The 19,802-nt window shown below is 30.9% G+C and overlaps 2 protein-coding genes across 3 annotated transcripts in view; both read left to right on the forward strand.

Moving 5' to 3' along the window:
* Positions 1–1,887: 1,887 nt before the first annotated feature.
* On the forward strand, positions 1,888–4,238 carry LOC129945777 (RNA polymerase II subunit A C-terminal domain phosphatase SSU72). The gene is made up of 4 exons (XM_056055697.1): positions 1,888–2,279; positions 2,414–2,543; positions 2,618–2,743; positions 3,914–4,238. Exons 1-4 carry the CDS (start codon positions 2,053–2,055, stop codon positions 4,013–4,015), a joined length of 585 nt encoding a protein of 194 aa, XP_055911672.1. The 5' UTR covers positions 1,888–2,052; the 3' UTR covers positions 4,016–4,238.
* A 7,087-nt stretch (positions 4,239–11,325) lies between these two features.
* LOC129944396 (glucose-6-phosphate 1-dehydrogenase) overlaps positions 11,326–19,802 on the forward strand; it is a 28,491-nt gene continuing 20,014 nt past the window's right edge. Inside the window, exon 1 of one of the 2 annotated variants that reach the window (XM_056053785.1) lies at positions 11,326–11,662. In XM_056053785.1, coding sequence (XP_055909760.1) covers positions 11,641–11,662 — 22 coding nt within the window. In that variant the 5' untranslated portion in view covers positions 11,326–11,640. Of the gene's footprint in view, positions 11,663–14,770; positions 14,931–19,802 lie in introns of those variants that run through there. The other variant, XM_056053787.1, reaches the window with a different exon arrangement.

Raw genomic sequence — 19,802 nt, forward strand, 5'->3', positions numbered from 1 at the left:
TGACTTGCAACATGGTTTAAACAAAATCTACGATTATTTTAAACCATGGAAAATTAAGCTTAATGCTGAAAAAACACAGGCCATGTTTTTCACTAGAAAAAGAAAAGCCTGTGCCTTACCACTTGGTCAGCTTAAAATTAACAATTGTGATATCCCGTGGGTTAATTCTGTCAAGTATCTAGGTGTATACTTAGACAAGACATTAACTTTCCGTGACCATATCACAAAAACCCTAAACAAGATAAGTATAACTACTAAAATGCTTTACCCTCTTATATGTAGGAAATCACCCCTGAGTAAATCAAATAAGATAATCCTCTGTAAAGTAGTTTTTCAAGCTATAATTTTGTATGGATGTCCAGTGTGGGGAACTTGTGCAAAATCGCACATTCAAAAGCTACAAATTTCACAAAACAAAACTTTGAAAATGATGGCAAATCTACCTTGGTTTTTTTCCACTCAACTCTTACATAAACAAACCGGTGTATATCCAGTTGCAAGAAATATTGAATTTCTGAACCAAAAATTTAATTTAAGATGTAGCGATTCTAAAAATGTATTAATACAAAATTTAATAAACCAATAAATGTATATAATTTATTTATTTATAAATATACATGTATATATGTTTTTGTTGTATTATTATTTTTTTATTGTTTAAATTATTTATTATTTATTTATTTATTTTCTTATATGTTAATTAATTTATTTATTTATTTATATTGTCTATATATTTATTATTTATTCCCTGTTACAATTATTATTTAAAAATGCAAATATTATGCCCCATAGCCTGGCAATTCCTTTAGATCTTAAGTTTTATTTTTATTTAGTCATTTTTTCCCTTTTATATAAAACCCTGCATAAAACATATTAAATGAAGGTTTTAATCATAGTTTTCCTTCAAATGTAATTTCCAATTCAAAATATCTTTAAAATATTTTAAAATTTTTCAGTTGTAAGATATAAATTAAATATCAAATCTCTGAGCAAGCTGCGTATTATAAAAACAAAAACAATAATTTGTAAAAAGCATTTATCTATGAAAATAAAATATCTATCTATCTATCTAATTAAGAAATTCAAAACCCTGAAACCCGTGGCGTGATGGTTAATGCGTAGAACTATATCATGCCAGAGGTCTTATGTTCAATGTCTGCCTGTGCTAAATAAAAGTTATTTCACGGGTACTGCCTCTTGTGAGGAATTGACAAATCCTGCAAGAGTAATTCTTGTCATGTGCTATTTCAAATTAGCCGTTCAGATTCGGTTTGAAGCTATAGGTGCTCCCCGTCCCTGACAACATTACACTGAAATTGAAGAAATTGTGTTTTTATTTTTACAATAAAATGTCCATTACATAAGACAAACTTAAAAACAAAAAGGGGTAGATCGGAATATTGACTACAGTGTCGAAAAAACTTGGTATCGTTATATTTTGTGAATGGTTTAATTTGTTCATAAACTTTGTACCTCCTTGGTTTGGATACGTCCTTTAAGATGTTTATGTCTTCCATTTCTAAATGGTCCGAGCGCTGTTCAAAACTAAATTTCGTTTAAATATATTTCTTGTTTTTTTTTTAGTTTTACACATTACTAATGTCACTTTTATTCTGTATTTTTGACAGCAAATGCGGTAGATAATTTAGTAGAAGATTAGTTAGTTAAAGACGCCTTTAATTCTGTTACGACGATACCTGAGCGTATATATAGCGATGCATTATTATGGTAAGGAAATATCTTAGTTTAAACTAACCTGCAGAAACAAAAATTTTTAGTTTTTAAATTGTCCTCAATAACAACCCTGTCACTTGTGGTTCAGTTCTATTTCCACCACTTACATTTTATTGCATTCACCTCTAACATTAATGACAGCTGTCAATTATTTTAGCACTTGCTACAAGTCCAATCCAAGGAATCATCGTACTTCGTTTGTAAATCTCTCTTCCGGAGCTTGTCATAATTAGTTAATTTTTATATTTAATAAAGTTATTTCACTTGTTTCAAAAATATTTTAAAATAGTAGAATAATTTTTTCTACATCAATACAGTATGGCAAATCCTTCAGATTTATCAATTGCGGTTATATGTTCCTCCAATATGAACCGCTCCATGGAAGCTCACGGGTTTCTGGCGAAAAAAGGCTACAAAGTTCGATCGTTTGGTACTGGCGACAGAGTAAAGCTTCCCGGAACTGCCATTGATAAGCCAAATGTTTACGAATTTGGAACACCATACGATGTCATTTACAATGATTTGATCGCCAAAGACAAACAATAGTATCCTTTTTATATTGTTATAAAAATATATTCCCTTAGCAAAAAACAGGAACTTTATTTTGTTTATTCTTGTTCCCAATTGTATTATTTTTGTTTTCCATTCGGGATTATTTTCCTTAATTTTAAAAGTTTAGCTACACCAACAATGGCCTGTTGCACATGTTAGATCGAAATAGACGAATCAAGAAGTGTCCCGAAAGATTTCAAGATTGTCCAGAAGAGTTCGATATAATTGTTACCGTTGAGGAGCGTGTTTATGATCAGGTAAAATCTTATACAAATATAGGTACAATGTGTCTGATTTCAAATTAATATAAATTTGTTTGTCTAATTGACAGGTGTTGGAGTATATGGCTACTAGAGATTCTTTTAATAAACCCGTTCACACTTTTAATATTGACATCGAGGATAATCATGAAGACGCGTTGCTGGGAGCTTTTCTAATCGCTGACATGATTAACATGGTAAATCTTGAATGCAGCATGTCCTTGAGCATGTTTAGTTATAAAAGTTTTGATGATAATAAATATTCGAGGGATACAATATCAAGACACCCGGATGTTCTTAATTTCCTTCCTCTTGACTGTTTAATAATTTTTATTGAAAATTGCCATTTTTAGAGTAGGTACATATAACTTTTACACGTCATAGTGTAAAATTTAGCCTTCAAGGCTGTGACTTCAATCCACACTAGTGTGTCTTATTCTATACAGCACTACAATGGAACTAAAATCTTCAAAACACTCGCAAAAGTCATTTCTAATTTCAGGTACAAAATTGAAAGATAAGATGCTTAACCTTGATGAAAAAGTAAGGAAAAAAGTGGTTTGCTCCACTACCCTCTGGGATGCTGCGTTTCGCTTCAACTTGTATCCCTATTCTGTTAAACTTTTTTCTGAAAATCTGTGGCCTGCTATCCATTGGATTGGTTAAAAATTGCGTTTTGTTAATATGTATAGATAATAAAAATAAGGAAATAATATGTCCTTGGATTATTTTGGAATTACCAAATAGGGTTAATTTGCAGCTAAAAAAAGCTTTTATTTTCTTGTTGTTTTAAAGTAAACTTTTTTTAAGTTTGTTGTTTTTACCTTGTTTCAACTTAATAATAAGTTTTTATATAGATAACACTAATGGACGATCGAATCACACAAACTTCACTCTAGAAATCTCCTCATTCAGTTAATGATTAAGAACAACGATCTTAAATATGCTTCAGAATAATTTTTTCGCACCTCCGTTTCAATGGTAGACCTTATGGAATTCCCAGAGAGAGATCTTGATCTTAAGAATAATTTTTTCGCACCTCCTTTTCAATGGTAGACCTTATGGAATTACCAGAGAGAGATCTTGAACGAATATCAATAAAATGAGATGATATTTTTCTGCAGCAAAGCAAGCCCCCGGCAACATAATTTCATATGGCTGGCTGTCGAGCCATGATGAAGTGTAAAATATATTTGGTAGAAATAGAGCAGCAATAATTTCATATTTTGAGTGGCATTTTTGTATTTCAGTGGATTCCATACGCAGATTTTATAATAACGTATTATTTAATTAAACGAGTGATATAATTACAACTATAAAACCGTTCATATTTGCAGTTGATTAATATTTTTTGTCTTTATGTTTAGATGACCAAATCAACAGATCTTGACAATGAAATAGACGAGCTCCTACAAGACTTTGAAACAAGACGCGGCCGAGGCGTATTACACACGGTGCTTTTTTACTGACGTACAACAAATCACAAATGTGATTATAATTATCCAAATAAGCTTGCTTTCAACATAATAGGATATTTAAATGATTGTTACCACATCTTCATATATTTTTCTATAAAATTGTAATTTTTGTATTTCTGTATAAAAGTTATAATAGCTTCTAAAATAAAAAAGTCATTAAATGTAATGTTGTAACAATTAAATGTTATAAAGCGAAATAAAAACAATGTAATTTTTGTTGGCTTTTCTCTGAAATTAAAGTAGGTAAAGAATATTTAATTAAAAAAAAAACTTCATAAAATAAAATGTATTTTCGTTGTTCGCGTAAATTAAACATACAAAATGGAAATAAGAGATGATCTTACCTTCGTTAGTAACTTTAAGTTTAGTTTAATGTTAATTTAAAATTTAGATCTCTGTTAAACATTATTTATAGATAATAGAAATTGTTGTTTTTTTGTGCAATTCCAAATGTGCAGGTAGACCATCAGCTGTTAAATTAAATGAGAAAAACGACGGTTGAGAAAGTTAAGATGTTGGGCCAAAAATATATATTTCAAGATAATAACAACTCAAATAGTGTTGTACTTTATTTCGTTTATTCTTATTCAATTTTTAAAACGATACAAATCCTTTTTCATTCATACATTTGTTTGGTTAAATTTATAACGAGAACAACAAATACAACGGTAAAGAAAATGTGTAACATAAATAAAAAGCAGGTTACGTTCTTGTTGTTCTTGTAGTTTTAGTGTTTTGTAAAACAAATTCAAGTAATTTTTTTCAAAAAAACATTAACTCAAAGTTACCAACAATATATTCTGTATGAATTTTCCAATATTTTGAGTCGAAAACCAAATTTCATCAATTTTAGCAGCATTTTTATTTTTGTTATTCTTCGCCGAATAAAATCATATTATATATATAAATAATATTATTTTCGGTTCAAACAATATTTGAGGTGAAAAACTTTTTTTTTCAGTTTTTTGATTTATAAGAAAACCGTTAATTTTTTTTCAAAATAGTACTTAAATAGTCAAATTATATATATACGAACGTACGTACTCATGTACACATAGACATAGCTCTAAAAATCTTTGATTTAGATTCTAGATACCTTTTAACGAGAAAATCGGGAAATCAAAAAATTTTCAACTCGACAAATCAGGCCGATTTAGTCTAACACACGCACAAAATACAAAACATAATTAACATTTAAAATTAACTTTTACAGAACAAATAATTAAATAAAGTTATACGATATTGGAGCACTGGTTTTAAATAGTGATTTTAATCCTACATTATTTAGATTTAAATCTATCGATGAGCAGTTTAAAGTTATATAACACCCTCATTCGACTCAAAGCTTTAGTGTTCTCATAGTTAGTTCTATGGAAGTCAATGTGTATAAAATCAAATGAACACAGGCGATGAGTTCCGCCTCGATAATTCAAATGTACACAAGATAGCAAATAAGTTGCATCAATTTCACCATTACTAAGTTTATGAAGAAATATTTAGTCATTATTAACACGTATTTGATGGGAAGATTGCATTTGAATTAGCTGAATACGAGGTTCATAGGAAAGCAGATCATAATGATCATTCCAAGGAAGACCCTTTAGGGAAAAGCGAATGAAGTGATGTTAAATTGATTCAATACGTTTTTTATGAATTTCGTAATAGGGAGTCCATACTTGCGAAGCATATTTAATATGAGGACAAACATGGCAATTGAAAGAAAGAGTAACATAGCGATCATTGAACTCCTTTGCCCAGATACGATCTTGGGTGGACTTTATTATCTTTAAAATTTTCATGTCATCAGCAAAAACAAGAACTTCTCTTGAGCGTAGACATGACGATACGTCGTTAATAAAAAGGATGAATAGAAAAGGGCCAAGATGGCTTCCCTGGGGAAAGAGTAACATAGCGATCATTGAATTAATTTGCCCAGCGTTTTTTAAAACCAAGAACTTGCTTTATTAACAATTAAATTAATGTGTTGTGTAAATTCTAAGTTGGAATAGAAATAAACACCTAAATCTTTAAATGTGGAGACGCCACAGAGTTTTTGGTGTGATATACAATAATCAAATACACTAACGATTCGTTTTTTAGTGAAAGTTATCGTGTGGCATTCTAAATGGTTGAGGACAAGGCTATTTTTCCCACACCAAAATGTAAAATTATCATTGTAGGCTTGTAAAAGAATACAATCATGGATGGACTTTATCATTTAAAAAAATCTTTATGTATTTATTAAGAACAAATACCCAAGATGGCTTCCGTGGGGAACATCAGATTAAGCAACAATTTCTAAATTTTACCTGATATAATCTGTTTTCAAGGTAAAATTTGATCCAAGCTAAGAAAAATGGTGGAAAACCAAGAGCTTTAAGTTTAAATAAAATAATTCAGTGGCTAGGTTGGTCAAAGGCTTTAAAAAAGTCAGTGTATACAAGGTCAACTTCAGAACATTGTTCTAAAGCGTTAAAATATATGTTTGAGAATGTCAGGAAATTTGTAACAGTTGTTCTTTTTTTCACAAGACCATGTTGCCTTTCGCAAATGAGATTTTTGATAAAAAATGCTACACTTTCGCAAACAACTTTTTCAAACAATTTAGGAATGCAAGAAAACTTTGAAATGGGCCTGTAGTTTGTTATATCCATGATGTTAAAATTCTAGAAAATTGGTGTTAGAAATGACATCTTCCATATACTGGGAAATTTGCCTTTTTTAGAGAAAGTTTGAATATGAACATAAAGGGTTCAACTAAAGCATTACTGCATTTTTTAAATACTATCGGGGGATACCACGGGGACCGGCTAAGCCGTCAACATTCAACACGGATACAAGATCAAGGACCGTACTCTGTAGCACAGGAATGTGACTACAGCTAGTTTGTGAAAAGGAGTGAAGGTTACGAAAATATATGTACTTCATCAACTACTACAAAACACCTTAACATTTCATGAATCATTAAATGGGCACTAAGACGTAAGCCTTCATAAACTTGTTGAACTTTTATTTATTATAAGCTATGTTAGTCCAATTTTTTGTTAACAATTATTCATAATTCTTTTGAACAGATCGGTTTTTTTCTTATTAGCTAAAGCTCATGCAAGATCAGGGGCCTTACTCTGTATTTCGTCATCGGTTCTTTTTTGTTATTAGCTAAACCTCAGGCAAGATTCTACATGAATGAAATTTACTACTTACGGGTTGCCAGTTACAAAGGTGAAATTTTCGTACCTGGCAACTCGTTCCTGAACATCAAAGGCATCGAAAAACGAAACATTTATTTTAACAACAAATGTGATATCGGAACGTGCGATGCGACGAGTCTTAAAATTTAAGTTTGAAAAGAAAAATGGCAGTAGTTATAACAATTTTCGCAGATAAAATTTATTAAGAGGGAATCTATAAGCAAAAATGTACATAAGCAATTTAAAATTTTAGTAGAATTTATAAGTGCGCATTCAGATTTTAAAAAGGGAGATTTAAATCGTACGTCAAGCAAACTTCAAATAATTTGTGGCAAAGGCTTTCAGCACAATAGAATGTGGAAGGCTCACCTTTTCAAATATACAGTTGTGTTCATAAAAATAGCAATTCTGGGGTGGAATCGGATAAGGTGATTTGTGATAGGTGACAGTCACAATCAACAAATTCGGTCTGTGTAAGGTGATAGTCACCGGTGACAATCACGATTTGGTGACTTTTTTTGGTGACAGCTCTTTAGTTGTCACTTTCATTCGAAATTGATTTTTAGTTGCTGAAATTTCAAGACAATATGAATGTGTTTGTGCCTTTGATTTTACATTCTGAAAATGCTGAAAAGGAAAATATTAATCATAATAGAAATATCCGGCTCTTGGGGATTAACCTCCGCAATAAAATAAGCATTCTTGATCTTCCAAGTCCAAAGTAAGTACGCATATGTGCTATATATGCGGTCAACACACATTCCCCCTATTCTTCGATTAGCCGTGACTTTAAATTTTCTTGGAGGTGGTGGCTACCAAAGGCAAGTTGGCGCTGACTGGTCAGCTCCATGGGACAAAGTACTGTTTGTGAGGTTATTTCTTTGACCTTAAAACAAATGGAGAGGAAATTGTGCCCACTTACAATCAAATTTAATCAATGGGCTTCAGAAGCAACAAAAATGTTCTTCTACGAAAAATATCAAATTCCTGGAGTCAGGATTTTGTTTCTTAGTAAAAATAAACTAATTTTATTACTTGTTTTTTATTTTATTATTTGTTTCCTAGTAATCGGCTGCATTGATGGGAGTCATGAATCATGATTCTCCGCCCTTCGGAAAATGAGCATATGTATTTCAATAGAAAAGGAAGACATAGTGTAAACGCTATGATCGTAAGTTAATTTATTGATTCATTCATTTTTGTTGCCTAGATCTGCAACGAGAACAGAAAAATTCTGGCAATAAATACAAAATATTGCGGGAGTGCTCACGACAGTTTTGTATGGAGATAGAGTGCTCAACGAGAAACGTTGAATGCTGAATATTGTGCAGGCAGAAAATCATCGTGGTTACTTGGTACATCAAAACCTATAATTACATAATAATCCGGATAGCTCTAGATCGGTTTTTGAATACAACCACTGCAATTGTAACAAACGTCAGTGAATTTCTTTTAAAGTGATACCAAATTCTAAACAAAATTTGGTGATCACCTTACACAGACGCAAAAATTAGTTTGATCACTTTTTATGATCACAAAGGTGACAATCAAAAATCACCTTAGCCGATTCCACCCCTGGTCACTTTTATTTGATTGTCAATTATTTAAATAACGGAAATTCTTGCAAACAAAAATTAACATGTTACAGGCATCTAACGGTCTTTTATATTAGAGGCTTTTAGCTTGAAGTTATACTCTACTTTTCCCGGTGAACACACATTATTTCAAACTCTCTGAATATAGAGTGTTTATAAAAACAGCAGTGTCTTTGATTTTATAATTAAAAAGTGTTAGAACTTAATTTTTTTGTTATTTTTCGGTAAATAAACATTTAACTTTTAAAAGTTTTAAGTATTTGTAACATTCTAGTATAAAAATAATTAATAAATATTAACTCAAAATTAAACAATGGGACAGTCAAGACATTGAACCGAAGAAATTTTAAAACTTATTAGAAAACTGCGTTTGGAGGGAAAAATCTACCAAAATATTCAAGACATCCTTGGCTGCTCAGCAAAAATGGTCAGTAATGCTTTAAAAAGGCAAAAAAGGCCCAAAAAGGATGACTACTGAAAGAAGTGAGAGAAAAATTGTTCAGTTAGCAAAACAGAACCCTTCCATAGGCTCTAGTAAACTAAGAAATGGACTTCAATTGTTTGTCGGCACTGTCACAATACGAACACGTCTTTTAGAAGCGAAGTTACCTGCCCGAAGTCCCTGCAAGGTACCGTTCTTGACAAAAAGGCATGTGGCAAAGAAAATGGAGTTTTCCAAGAAATGGGCAAAAGAGAAGTGGAGGAATGTTCTGTGGAGCGATGACAGCAAAGTCGTTCTTTTTGGATCCAAAGGTCGTCGAGAATATGTGAGAAGACACCAAAATGCAGCAAACGATCCACGGTACACTATAAAAACAGAGAAGCATGGTGAAGGAAAAATTATGATATGGGCTTGCTTTTCATACTACGGGGTCGGGCCTATCTATCCCATCGGGGGTATAATTGATGCAACCGAGTATATAAAAATTATCGAGGAGGTTATGTTACCCTATGCTGAAGAGGAAATGCCGTTGGTTTGGATATACCAACAAGACTATGACCCAAAGCATACTTCAAAATACTTTTATATAACTTATTACAGTTTGTCTTACTTCTTACGTAATAGATCCAGTATTTTGTCATGCACTGCTATTTTTATGAACAGCCATATATTTTAAAACGGTTTTTACTGTTACAAGACTAACGGTAAAAAATCGATAATACTTATTTTCTGTTATTGTGAATAAAATATTTTAGTTTGTTATTACAAGTTTAATAAAAAATATTATAAAAAATATTAAGAGCACTGCTATTTTTATGAACACAACTGTACATAAAAGCATCTTTGAAGATTCGAAGTTAAACATAGAAATCAATCTTTGCCAGCAACCGAATTTTATCTTTTTTCACAAATTTTTATAATATTTGTTCTGTCCCGTATAATTTTCCGCTCTCCACTATTTTCGGCATTTATCTAAATCGCAGTCGAATCTATTATCTTTCGATTTATTTTAAATCCTTTCTTTTAAAACACAATTAATGTTTGCTTGTCGGTCTAGCTTTTTTAATTTGCCAAATCTCATAAGAAATAGTAAATGGAAAAAGTATTAAGAACGGTATTAAAGTGTTAAACGGAGTACTAACTTAAAAGGGGAAGGAAAAGCACTTTCGAATAGAGTATTGACTTTCTGATCGAAAAACAGATTGCCCCAGATGAAATTTTGTAAGCACACTCAACATAAGAGATGTAAAATATTAAAATTCTCCATTAATCTATTACTCTTTCGAAGTTATAACCTCCCCAATAAATCCGCTCCTGAATGTTCTCTAATATCATTGATAGTTAGGTTAGGTTCATCCATCTGCAATAAAACCGATAGTCATAGCCTACAATAAGCTGATTTTTACACAAATTTTTTATTATCTATGTGTTCCCAATTATAGTAAAGTATGTAATTATAATTAAAGTAGAGGTTCACGTCGGACGCCTATCGGAATTTATATATAACAGCTACATACATACTTAGTGGTGAACCCACTAGGTACTTGCTTCACAAAAGTACAAAAGTTTAACAGCAATAGAATAAAAGTCTTTTAACCACTGCAAACAACCTTAACTTTAGAGTTGCAACATGGTGTTATATAGGAATACGTCTTGTTGGCAATATATCTATAGTTGCAACTCACGATTAATGGATCGCCTATAGAGCTATATGTTTATTTGGGTATCTGATTATGACAACATAAATATCTCCCAAATGCTTAATTACTGCAAAAAGCATGATGTAAATAAACCTGCTTGCATAGTATTCTCCTCTCTTTGGGGCTTCAAAATGAATCACCATCAACATAATCACTAGCGTTTGAAAGTAACATAACAATAACAACAAAATTCATAATCAATGAAAATTGAAACAGAAAAAAAGAATACAAATGCTCTTGCTTAGCGTCAGCTGTTGCCTCGATCTAAACAGGCAGCGCGACCGGCGCGGCGGCGACGGCCGGCGGTATGGTATGGTATGGTAGCTTTCGAGTTTCGAGGCTAATCATTCACGTGAATCAACACGGATTTTAGTATCATTTCGACTGTTACGTACGACATATGTTCGAGTGGAGCTTATTCTGTTGTCCGTCGAACGCTTACCAGATCATCACAAAATATTATTTATCTCGTAACGACGCACGATAACTTTTTTCCTAACGAGATATATAATTTTACTGTCATTTTGTTTTAATAAATCTAAATTTAGTACTTAATGATTTACTGTCAATAAAAGTTACGTCAAATCTTTTGAATAACCAGTTATCCGGTTGAAGTGTTCATTGTTCTTAGTTTTTATTTCATACGATTATTTTGAATTTTTGAGTATTCCCCGTTACATAAAAAAAAATGGAACCGGCAAACAAAAATGGTAAGTAGGTACACTCGAATGTAATAAGCGAATTGATTAGTTTTTCTTCAAAGATAAACAAAATATTCTTTGTCTTTAAAAAGCTCCTCCTTCTTCTGATATTTTATGACAAATTAATAGATAGATACTCAAAGATTTATATTTACACTCTAGTCCAACCACTTGTGGCATTTCTCTGACGATAATACTATTTTGCAGTGTCATAGTCTTGAAACTTGTTGTACCTTTATTTTGTTTATAGCTATCAATTAATTGAAAAACTTTAATGAATTTTATAGGTACCTTAAACTAATTAAATTGAAATGCATGATAAATAATGATCCACACTGTTAAGCTCTAGCTATACACGGTCAATGTCAAAGTAACAACCTCTTTAACTAGAAACATTCTAATGGAATTAATGTACCTACCTACGTTTACGTACAACCTATTATACCTTCGGGCATTGCACGATCAGGCGATGAATACAAACTAACTTAATTTATGTGTGTGAGTAAAGTTGTTCATGAATATGAAAATATAAAAAAAGTTAAGGTTTCCCACTGGGTTGTACAAATTTGCTTTTGTATGAACTTAAATTTTTGAAAGTAATAAACTTCTTGAATATTGTTTTAATTTAATTGCATTTAACACATGAAAACTATATGCATTGGATTTATAGATATACATATAAATTCTGTTAGATTAGCAGTCATATAAGTTTAAACGTAAGGTAAGGTAAGGCATGTTTCTAGTATCTGATTGGCCAGCTGCCGAAGGATTGCCCTCCAATAAAGGAACATTTATTGAAAAGTTGAATGGAAATATAGTCAAAAAAAATCTCAAAAAAAAATGTCATGGACTAGCAGCTTGCTAGTTCTTTGAAGGCAACATTGGTTTTTGGCACGATCAAATAAAGGTATATACTAGTGAAGTAAAGTTACGAGTTTTAAATGTATGACACTTGAAAAATTAACTATTTGCCTTTGTCAAAACTACAATTCGAAGAATGTAGTTGACGGCCAATGAAAGTCCCTTATGTTGTCTCTGAACCTGTCCATTGACTGCGTTCAATCTCAGATAAACAGGGTACCTATTTCTGGATTGAACACATCGTGTTTTAATTATTTTGCAAAAATCCGGTGAATTATTAAAATGGATGTTTTTTTTTTATTTTAAAATAGTTTTGCACCTCGAAATCTTAATGTTTGTTTGCTTCTTTTTTTCCCATCACTTCTTCTCAATAAGGAATCTAAAAATTGCCTATTAACAGGATATTAACCCTGCAGTCGTCGCGCACCAAAATGTTACACCAGTCGTCGCGTGGATTACATATTTAATCCATTTTAAAATTAGAATAAACCAAAATGCTTTAATTTTTTCAAATTTATTTTGGCTTTAAAATGTACTTACATGTTATATTAAGTTAAGTTAACTAACTTTTCTATCTATTTAACTGTAAATACTAAAAGAGAAGAAAAGTTTCTTAGGAATACTCCATTTTGTATGAGTGGATTACAATAGTAATCCGCGCGACGACTGCAGGGTTAAATGCAGCCATTTAGTTACGTTAAGATACATTTTATCAAATTTTACCGATGCGGATAATTCCATATAAATGTGACAGTGATTTCTCTAACAAATATTTCATTCTGCTTTTCATATTGCGAAGGACTGTCATGCAAGAGGTCTTGGGTTTAATCCCTGCCTGTGCCATTAGCTGCTGGTTCCTCTTGTGGAGAGTTTGAAAATCCTTTAAGAATAATTTTTGCCATGAAAAGATCTTTCTTAAATTAAACGTTTGGATTTGGCGTAAAAACTGCAGATGTTTTATTTCGACGTTTTCTCAAATACTGATAGTCTCTTTTTATTTGTTTTTTATACCAAAGGTAAATAATTCGTTCCGCACAGCCTACATACTCAGTTTTAAGTGAAAATTGCAAAAGCAACAGATTTTGTTGAAAATTATCCATTTTTTTGCCTCACAAATGTATACCCGGATTTCGGTATTGAAAAAAATGATACAATTCTTCACAAAACGTGTTATCAGGAACTTGTTTAATTGTAAGCTTGGTAACTTAACGAAAATTGCAGCAACATTGTGTATATATCGATGGGAAAAGTCTTCAATCCTTTCATTTCCACAGTTTATATTTTTAAGACTTCTGAGAAATTTCTTATTCACATTCACTGAGCAGAAGAATGGAATAAAAACACTATTCACTATTTATTCTCACCTAGTAATCAAATTAGTTTTGCATTTCTTTTCATCCTTTTTGAATTGTGTGATAAGGAACTCATAAAAATTCAGTTCTTAGATTTCTGACAGAAAAATTTTCTAGAAATTTTGTAAATATTTCTCAGAATATTGAAATCTCTGATATCATAGAATACAAACTGGCCAAGTCATAGAATTACATATTCTTTTACAGAACTTTGTTTATTTTTAATGTTTTCTTCACGATTAAAGAAATTTAAAAATAAGTATATAGTATGTACATCTGAATATTTATTGTTACATAATGTATGTACATATGTACATATGATTTTTTGAAAGTGAACAAAATTAAGCTTTATTATGAGCATTTTGTCATCAACGAGATCGACTTTTTACATTAGTAGGTTTCTATAATTAATTTTATTCGTATTAGGAAAAAAAAACGAAAATGAAAGTAACACAAACAAAATCATAAAAACACTAATTTCTTTTAGATTTCACTTAAATTAAAAACACATATATGTACATACCTAGTGTTTTGTCCACGTTTTGTTGTTCTTTTTTTAGAATTTAATATAATAATAATTTCAAAAGTCAATTTTGGGACATTAATCATCTTTGTATGTGGGAAAATATGTCTTAAAATAGAAAATTTACTTTCACTCACTAATTTTATACATAAACATTAATTTAAAAAAAAATGTGTAGACCCCAATACTGTACCGCATTTATTTATCGTTTATTTTTTAAGAAATCATAACTTGCCCTTAAAGTACGCATCTCAAAACTACCGCCCCAGTGAGAGCGTAAGAAGAAAATAAAAAAATATTTGAATTTTTGCTCAAGTTAATGTGATTGGTGACGTCATTAAGGGAAAAATTAGAGAAAGAAAAAAGTTTTCATTACCAAGTGGTTGGTATAATGGGTACACAAAACAAAAATATTGGATATTGTTAAGTCGGCATTCGGTAAAAACACGTGTAGTGTGTTAAATCGTAGAAAAGTGCGCGTTTCTAAGTTCTGTGATCTATAAATTTATTATTTTTACACCTATAAAGGAACTGAATTGAGGTACCTATTAAATAATTTTGAATAAACAAATCAAAAGGATTTAGTTTATAAATTTTCAATTTTTTTTTAAAGAAAAATACACAAAGTTTCATTCCCAAGACAAATTTTATAGTTAAATATTGAAGATATACCTACCTAATAAAGTAGATGTGTCGATCTTTGGTATTTTATTTATGAAGTGACAACATTTTGATCTTATGCTTTTGTGTCTATTCTATTTCGTCATCTGTACATATCTGTTTACCTGCAATTTGAATAGACTAATTAATTTTAACTGTTAATTGACTCAATCAGTCATGATTTATTTATTGTGAAACGCAATTACTTTTTCACTTTTTTCCAACAGCATTAAACAAAATTGTAATTTATTTTATTTAAATCTATTTTTAGTGAAATTTTGTGGTTGAATTTCAGTTAAGATTTGAATATTCTTAGTGAATTTCGTGTATGTTCCCAAAATACATAATTTTATCCTAAAGAATAGTGCGTTAAGCTCACTTTGTTTTATACCTGATAATAATGACAAAAAGTTATAAGTACCTATTTGTTTGTTCGTCAGAAAAGGAAAATGGTACTAATTCTTTTTGAATTTCAAAAAAATATTTTGTTATTGGTTTCAAGGATTTCTGATGGCATTGATTACCCTGATCGAACATGGTTTTCTTACTGGCAATGAAATTGAACTTTTTCAATCGATTTCGATGGTCTTAATTCAAATTCGACTTCTAAATTATTGTATCACGTCAGGTTTTTGGAATATTCATGCTTATTTTGAGATTCGAACGAAACGTTGATTTAAGTGACTAGATTTATTCGTTCGAACGAATTTTGTTTATTTTGAGATTTGAATGAAAAATATTCATTGCAGAAAATGAACCGAAATTAGCCTTATTTTGGAGATCAGCTGTTCAAAATGATTTGACATTTTGATTTGATGTAATGTGACCACACAAAAGTTTTGTTTTTCGAATAATCTTATTTTAATTCAGAGTTTTTGACACAAATTAACAGTTTCTGAATTAAAAAAATAAGTAAAGTCAATAGAGTGATAAAGAAAAACACTCAAGACATGAAATTAAACATTTTTAAAACTAACGTCACCATATTTGGTTTAAATTTCCATATAGTGTTTATACCTTTTAAAATGTTATGTATATTCGTCACACATAGTCACACTTTCAATTGAAATGAAAACAATCAAGGGCTCAACTTTCCATTACCGCAGCACGAATTTTGACTCGCGGTTTTTTTTATTCGATAGATATGTGCAAATAAATAATAACTATAGCAATTTTAGAGCGAGAAAACATTTATTTCTATTTTTAATTAATTTGTAAAGTTCATTTTTTTACATACAAAACACACAAAAATGGTTGATTTTGACATTTCTTCCCTGTTTTTTGTTCAGTGTTACCATACTTGTTTTGTTTTCTTGGTAATTTCTTTTATTTTAGTGCTCAAAGGAAAAAGTACTTTGCATATACCCAAACTCGCACCCACCCCAAATCCTATAGTGACCCCAAGCAGGGGGGTTGCATACCTTACATACCTAGCTGTTAGTACGCCGCCGCCGCGCCGGCCGTGCTATCAGTTAAAAAAAAAACTTGTTTTAGGCTCTAAAAATGCAATACAAAAAAAGTAGGGCTAAGTCCGAAAAAGAAAATATTTATTTTTATGACTTAAAGTTTTTTCCTCGCCCTAATATTTAAAACATGTTCTATTGAGACCCCTACCTAACTGTAAAAAAATCAGAAGGAAATTCGTGCTGCGGAAATGGAAAGTCGCCCCGTCGTCAATGTTTATAAACTTCAGATCGGTGTACCTATACTTTTTCTTATTTTGGACAAAGTAAACAATGGCAATAGTTTTGTTTCCTAATTCTAATGGCTATTGAGCTTCATGGCAGCATCTCTTCAAAACCGTTCAGCATCTACACGGTTTACATAAAACCGTTTGCTACCTCCATCAACCTTATCAGGACTACTTTTTCATCCCTATTGCTCCAATTAGAATGTGACTCGTCAATATAACCAATATCGTTTAATCATCGTATACTAATTGTTAAAACTAACATGTTTCTTTAGCTTTTCACCAGAAAATATCTGAACGACACAAAAATGACATTTGATTCGAATCATTCGAAAGTCGAAGTTTACTTAGTTTTTAAAATGAACTTTCGATTGGATCAGCAAAATTTCGAATCAATCTAATCACAAAATAAAATCTTCTCGAATTCGAATAACTTTCGATTGAAAAAGAATCTCAAAATAAGCTTGATTAATTCTTTAAATTCGAAAAAACGGATATAATGCTTTTGAAGGCTATCTAAATTTATGAAATAGATTTTTTCAATGGTGATGATGGTTTTCCAAATCTAAGTTGAAATATTTATATCAGTTTATATAGTATTGGTTTTAAGATTTTACTAAAGAATCTGTTGTCTAAACAGACTATGCATAAAAAGTTTTTGAAATATATTAAAAAATATAAAAATATAAACAAAAACTTGAGCAAATAGTTAAAATTAAAGATTAGATTCGAAATCACGAGTTAACTGAAAAACGTATTTTTCAAAACTAGGAAAGTATTAAATTCAAGGTTTTCTGAAAAGCTCATATAGAGTCAAAACTAATGAGAAATCCCAGAAACTACTCGTAAGTAAGATACTAAAGTAATTTGAAAATCTGTAATTTGTTTTAAATGCACCTTGAGTAAATTAGGTTTGTTCGTGGACCCTTGTAATAACCCTGAGATCGTGTCAAAGTTATTTTTTTAATTTGAATATAATTTGGGAGGCTAATTTTCTGTTTTGTTTTTTTTTTTTGCCTAGATTCATGCAAATATTGGTTTTATTTCTGTGATCAGTTAAAACAAAAACGACGAAAAGTGACAAGAAAAATGAGACCTTGCGTGCATGTAGTTATTTTCTTTTTAATTTTAAGGAAAACATATAAATTAAATTCCATAACATTAAATTGAAACAGAATTGTGGCAATCACAATTAAACATTAAAAATAAACAAACATTCTTCATTTAAATATGTACATGCATACATAATTAAATAATGGGACCCTTCGCGAATGAGATTTCTTGGCAAAAAAAAATCTACAGTACTGTGCAAAACATTTGCAACTAGAATTTCCATTTTTCATTAAAAAAAAAGTTTAGAAAATGAAACAGGCACATTCTTTCTTTAGATTTCTAAACTTTTTTGATATTACGTTATAATTGTTGGGAAAAAAATAACACTCTTCACTTGAACAAAAAATAAATCACTAAATACTTTAATAGTTGGTAAAATTGCTGTGCAAAACATTTGCAACTTAGACCTCACATCTAAATTTCAAACTATTTTCATACTTCAAGGCAAGGAAATGTTAATATTTATTTGCGTACCCTTTATTTTTTATAACGGCTGTATATCATGTGGGCATCGAAGCTATAAAGTTATTAATAACCGTTTTTGGAGTACTGCCTCTAAATTCCAGCGAATAGGTCACTTTTGTGCTTAAAAATGTTGCTGCCAATTCTTCTCTTTACAATTTCCTGCAGGTTCTCTATTGGGTTTAGGTCTTGAGATTGGGATGGTCATGGTAAAACCTCAATCTTTTTTCCTGTTATCCAATTTGTTGCCAACTTCGACTTATGTTTGGGATCATTGCCGTGTTGGAACGTCCATTTCCCAATGGATATAATGCAGCATGGTGTAACAAAGATGTCTACATAATCTTCAGACTCTATTATACCCTACACTTGTCGAATTTGCCCGATTCCTTGGCCAGAGAAGCAGCCCAAGACCAAAATTGAACCACCTCCATGTTTGACTGTCCGTGATTTATTCTCTCACGTCTTGGCATGTTGTTCTGACATGTTGTTTTCCATCCGATCCGTGCATATTGAACTTTGATTCGTCAGAAAACTAGACCGTTTCCCATTTTTGGGGACTTCAATTGAAATAAGTTTTTGCAAAAGCCAAACGAGGTTTCACATTTTATTTTATAAATGGCTCTTTTGCTATCTAAAAACCACGCAAAACGCAATGGCCTACAGTGCGTGCCGTCTGATGGTTGATGGGTAAATTGGTTACCTAAGTTCAATTTTTGCTTCCCTGAATGATGCCGTGAGGTTTCTTCGGAATAAATTTGTTATTTAACAATCATCATAACACTTTTCCACTTTTGATAATTCTACAAATAGTCGATTTGGAATATTTCTTTGAAATTTCTTTTTTTGATGCTATTTTTTTTAAATCACTCAAAGTTCTGGATTTTACATTTGTTTTCCGCCATTTTTAAAACAAAAAATGTTGTTTCAATTTAAAAAGAATTTATTTTAAACAAAACCGTTTTATCAATCAAAGTCCCGGCAAAAACTAACTAAACAAATAAAGCTACACGTATAAACTTACCAACCTCAAAATAAATCACATTAACCACGAAAAGAGAAATGGCCACTAGTTGCAAATGTTTTGCACGGCTGAAATCATTATTGTTTTTGTAAAAGCAGTGTATTTGTAGAATTTGCCTGTCAGTGCTTTAAGATTATGAACAGTAAGGTGACACATACAGAAGTCTAAAGGAATACAAATAATTTTATTGGAACAACGTTTATACATACGAAATGTTTTTTTTTTGATAGTCGGTGATAGTTGCAAACGTTTTGCACAGTACTGTATCATTTCTTAAGATTCAAACGTTCTCAAAATTGTTAATAAATCCAATGTACTTTAGAAATTCAACTGAGTTCTAATACTGTATAGACCTCACATTTATGTCGAAGCTCAAACTGACATCTAAATCGGAGTTCAAGAGCTTAAGAACTTGATTATAATGTGAGTTAGGACTGAATTAATTTCTAATTTTTTAACAATCC

This window comes from Eupeodes corollae, chromosome 2 (assembly GCF_945859685.1).
Source record: "Eupeodes corollae chromosome 2, idEupCoro1.1, whole genome shotgun sequence".
Lineage (NCBI taxonomy): Eukaryota > Metazoa > Arthropoda > Insecta > Diptera > Syrphidae > Eupeodes > Eupeodes corollae.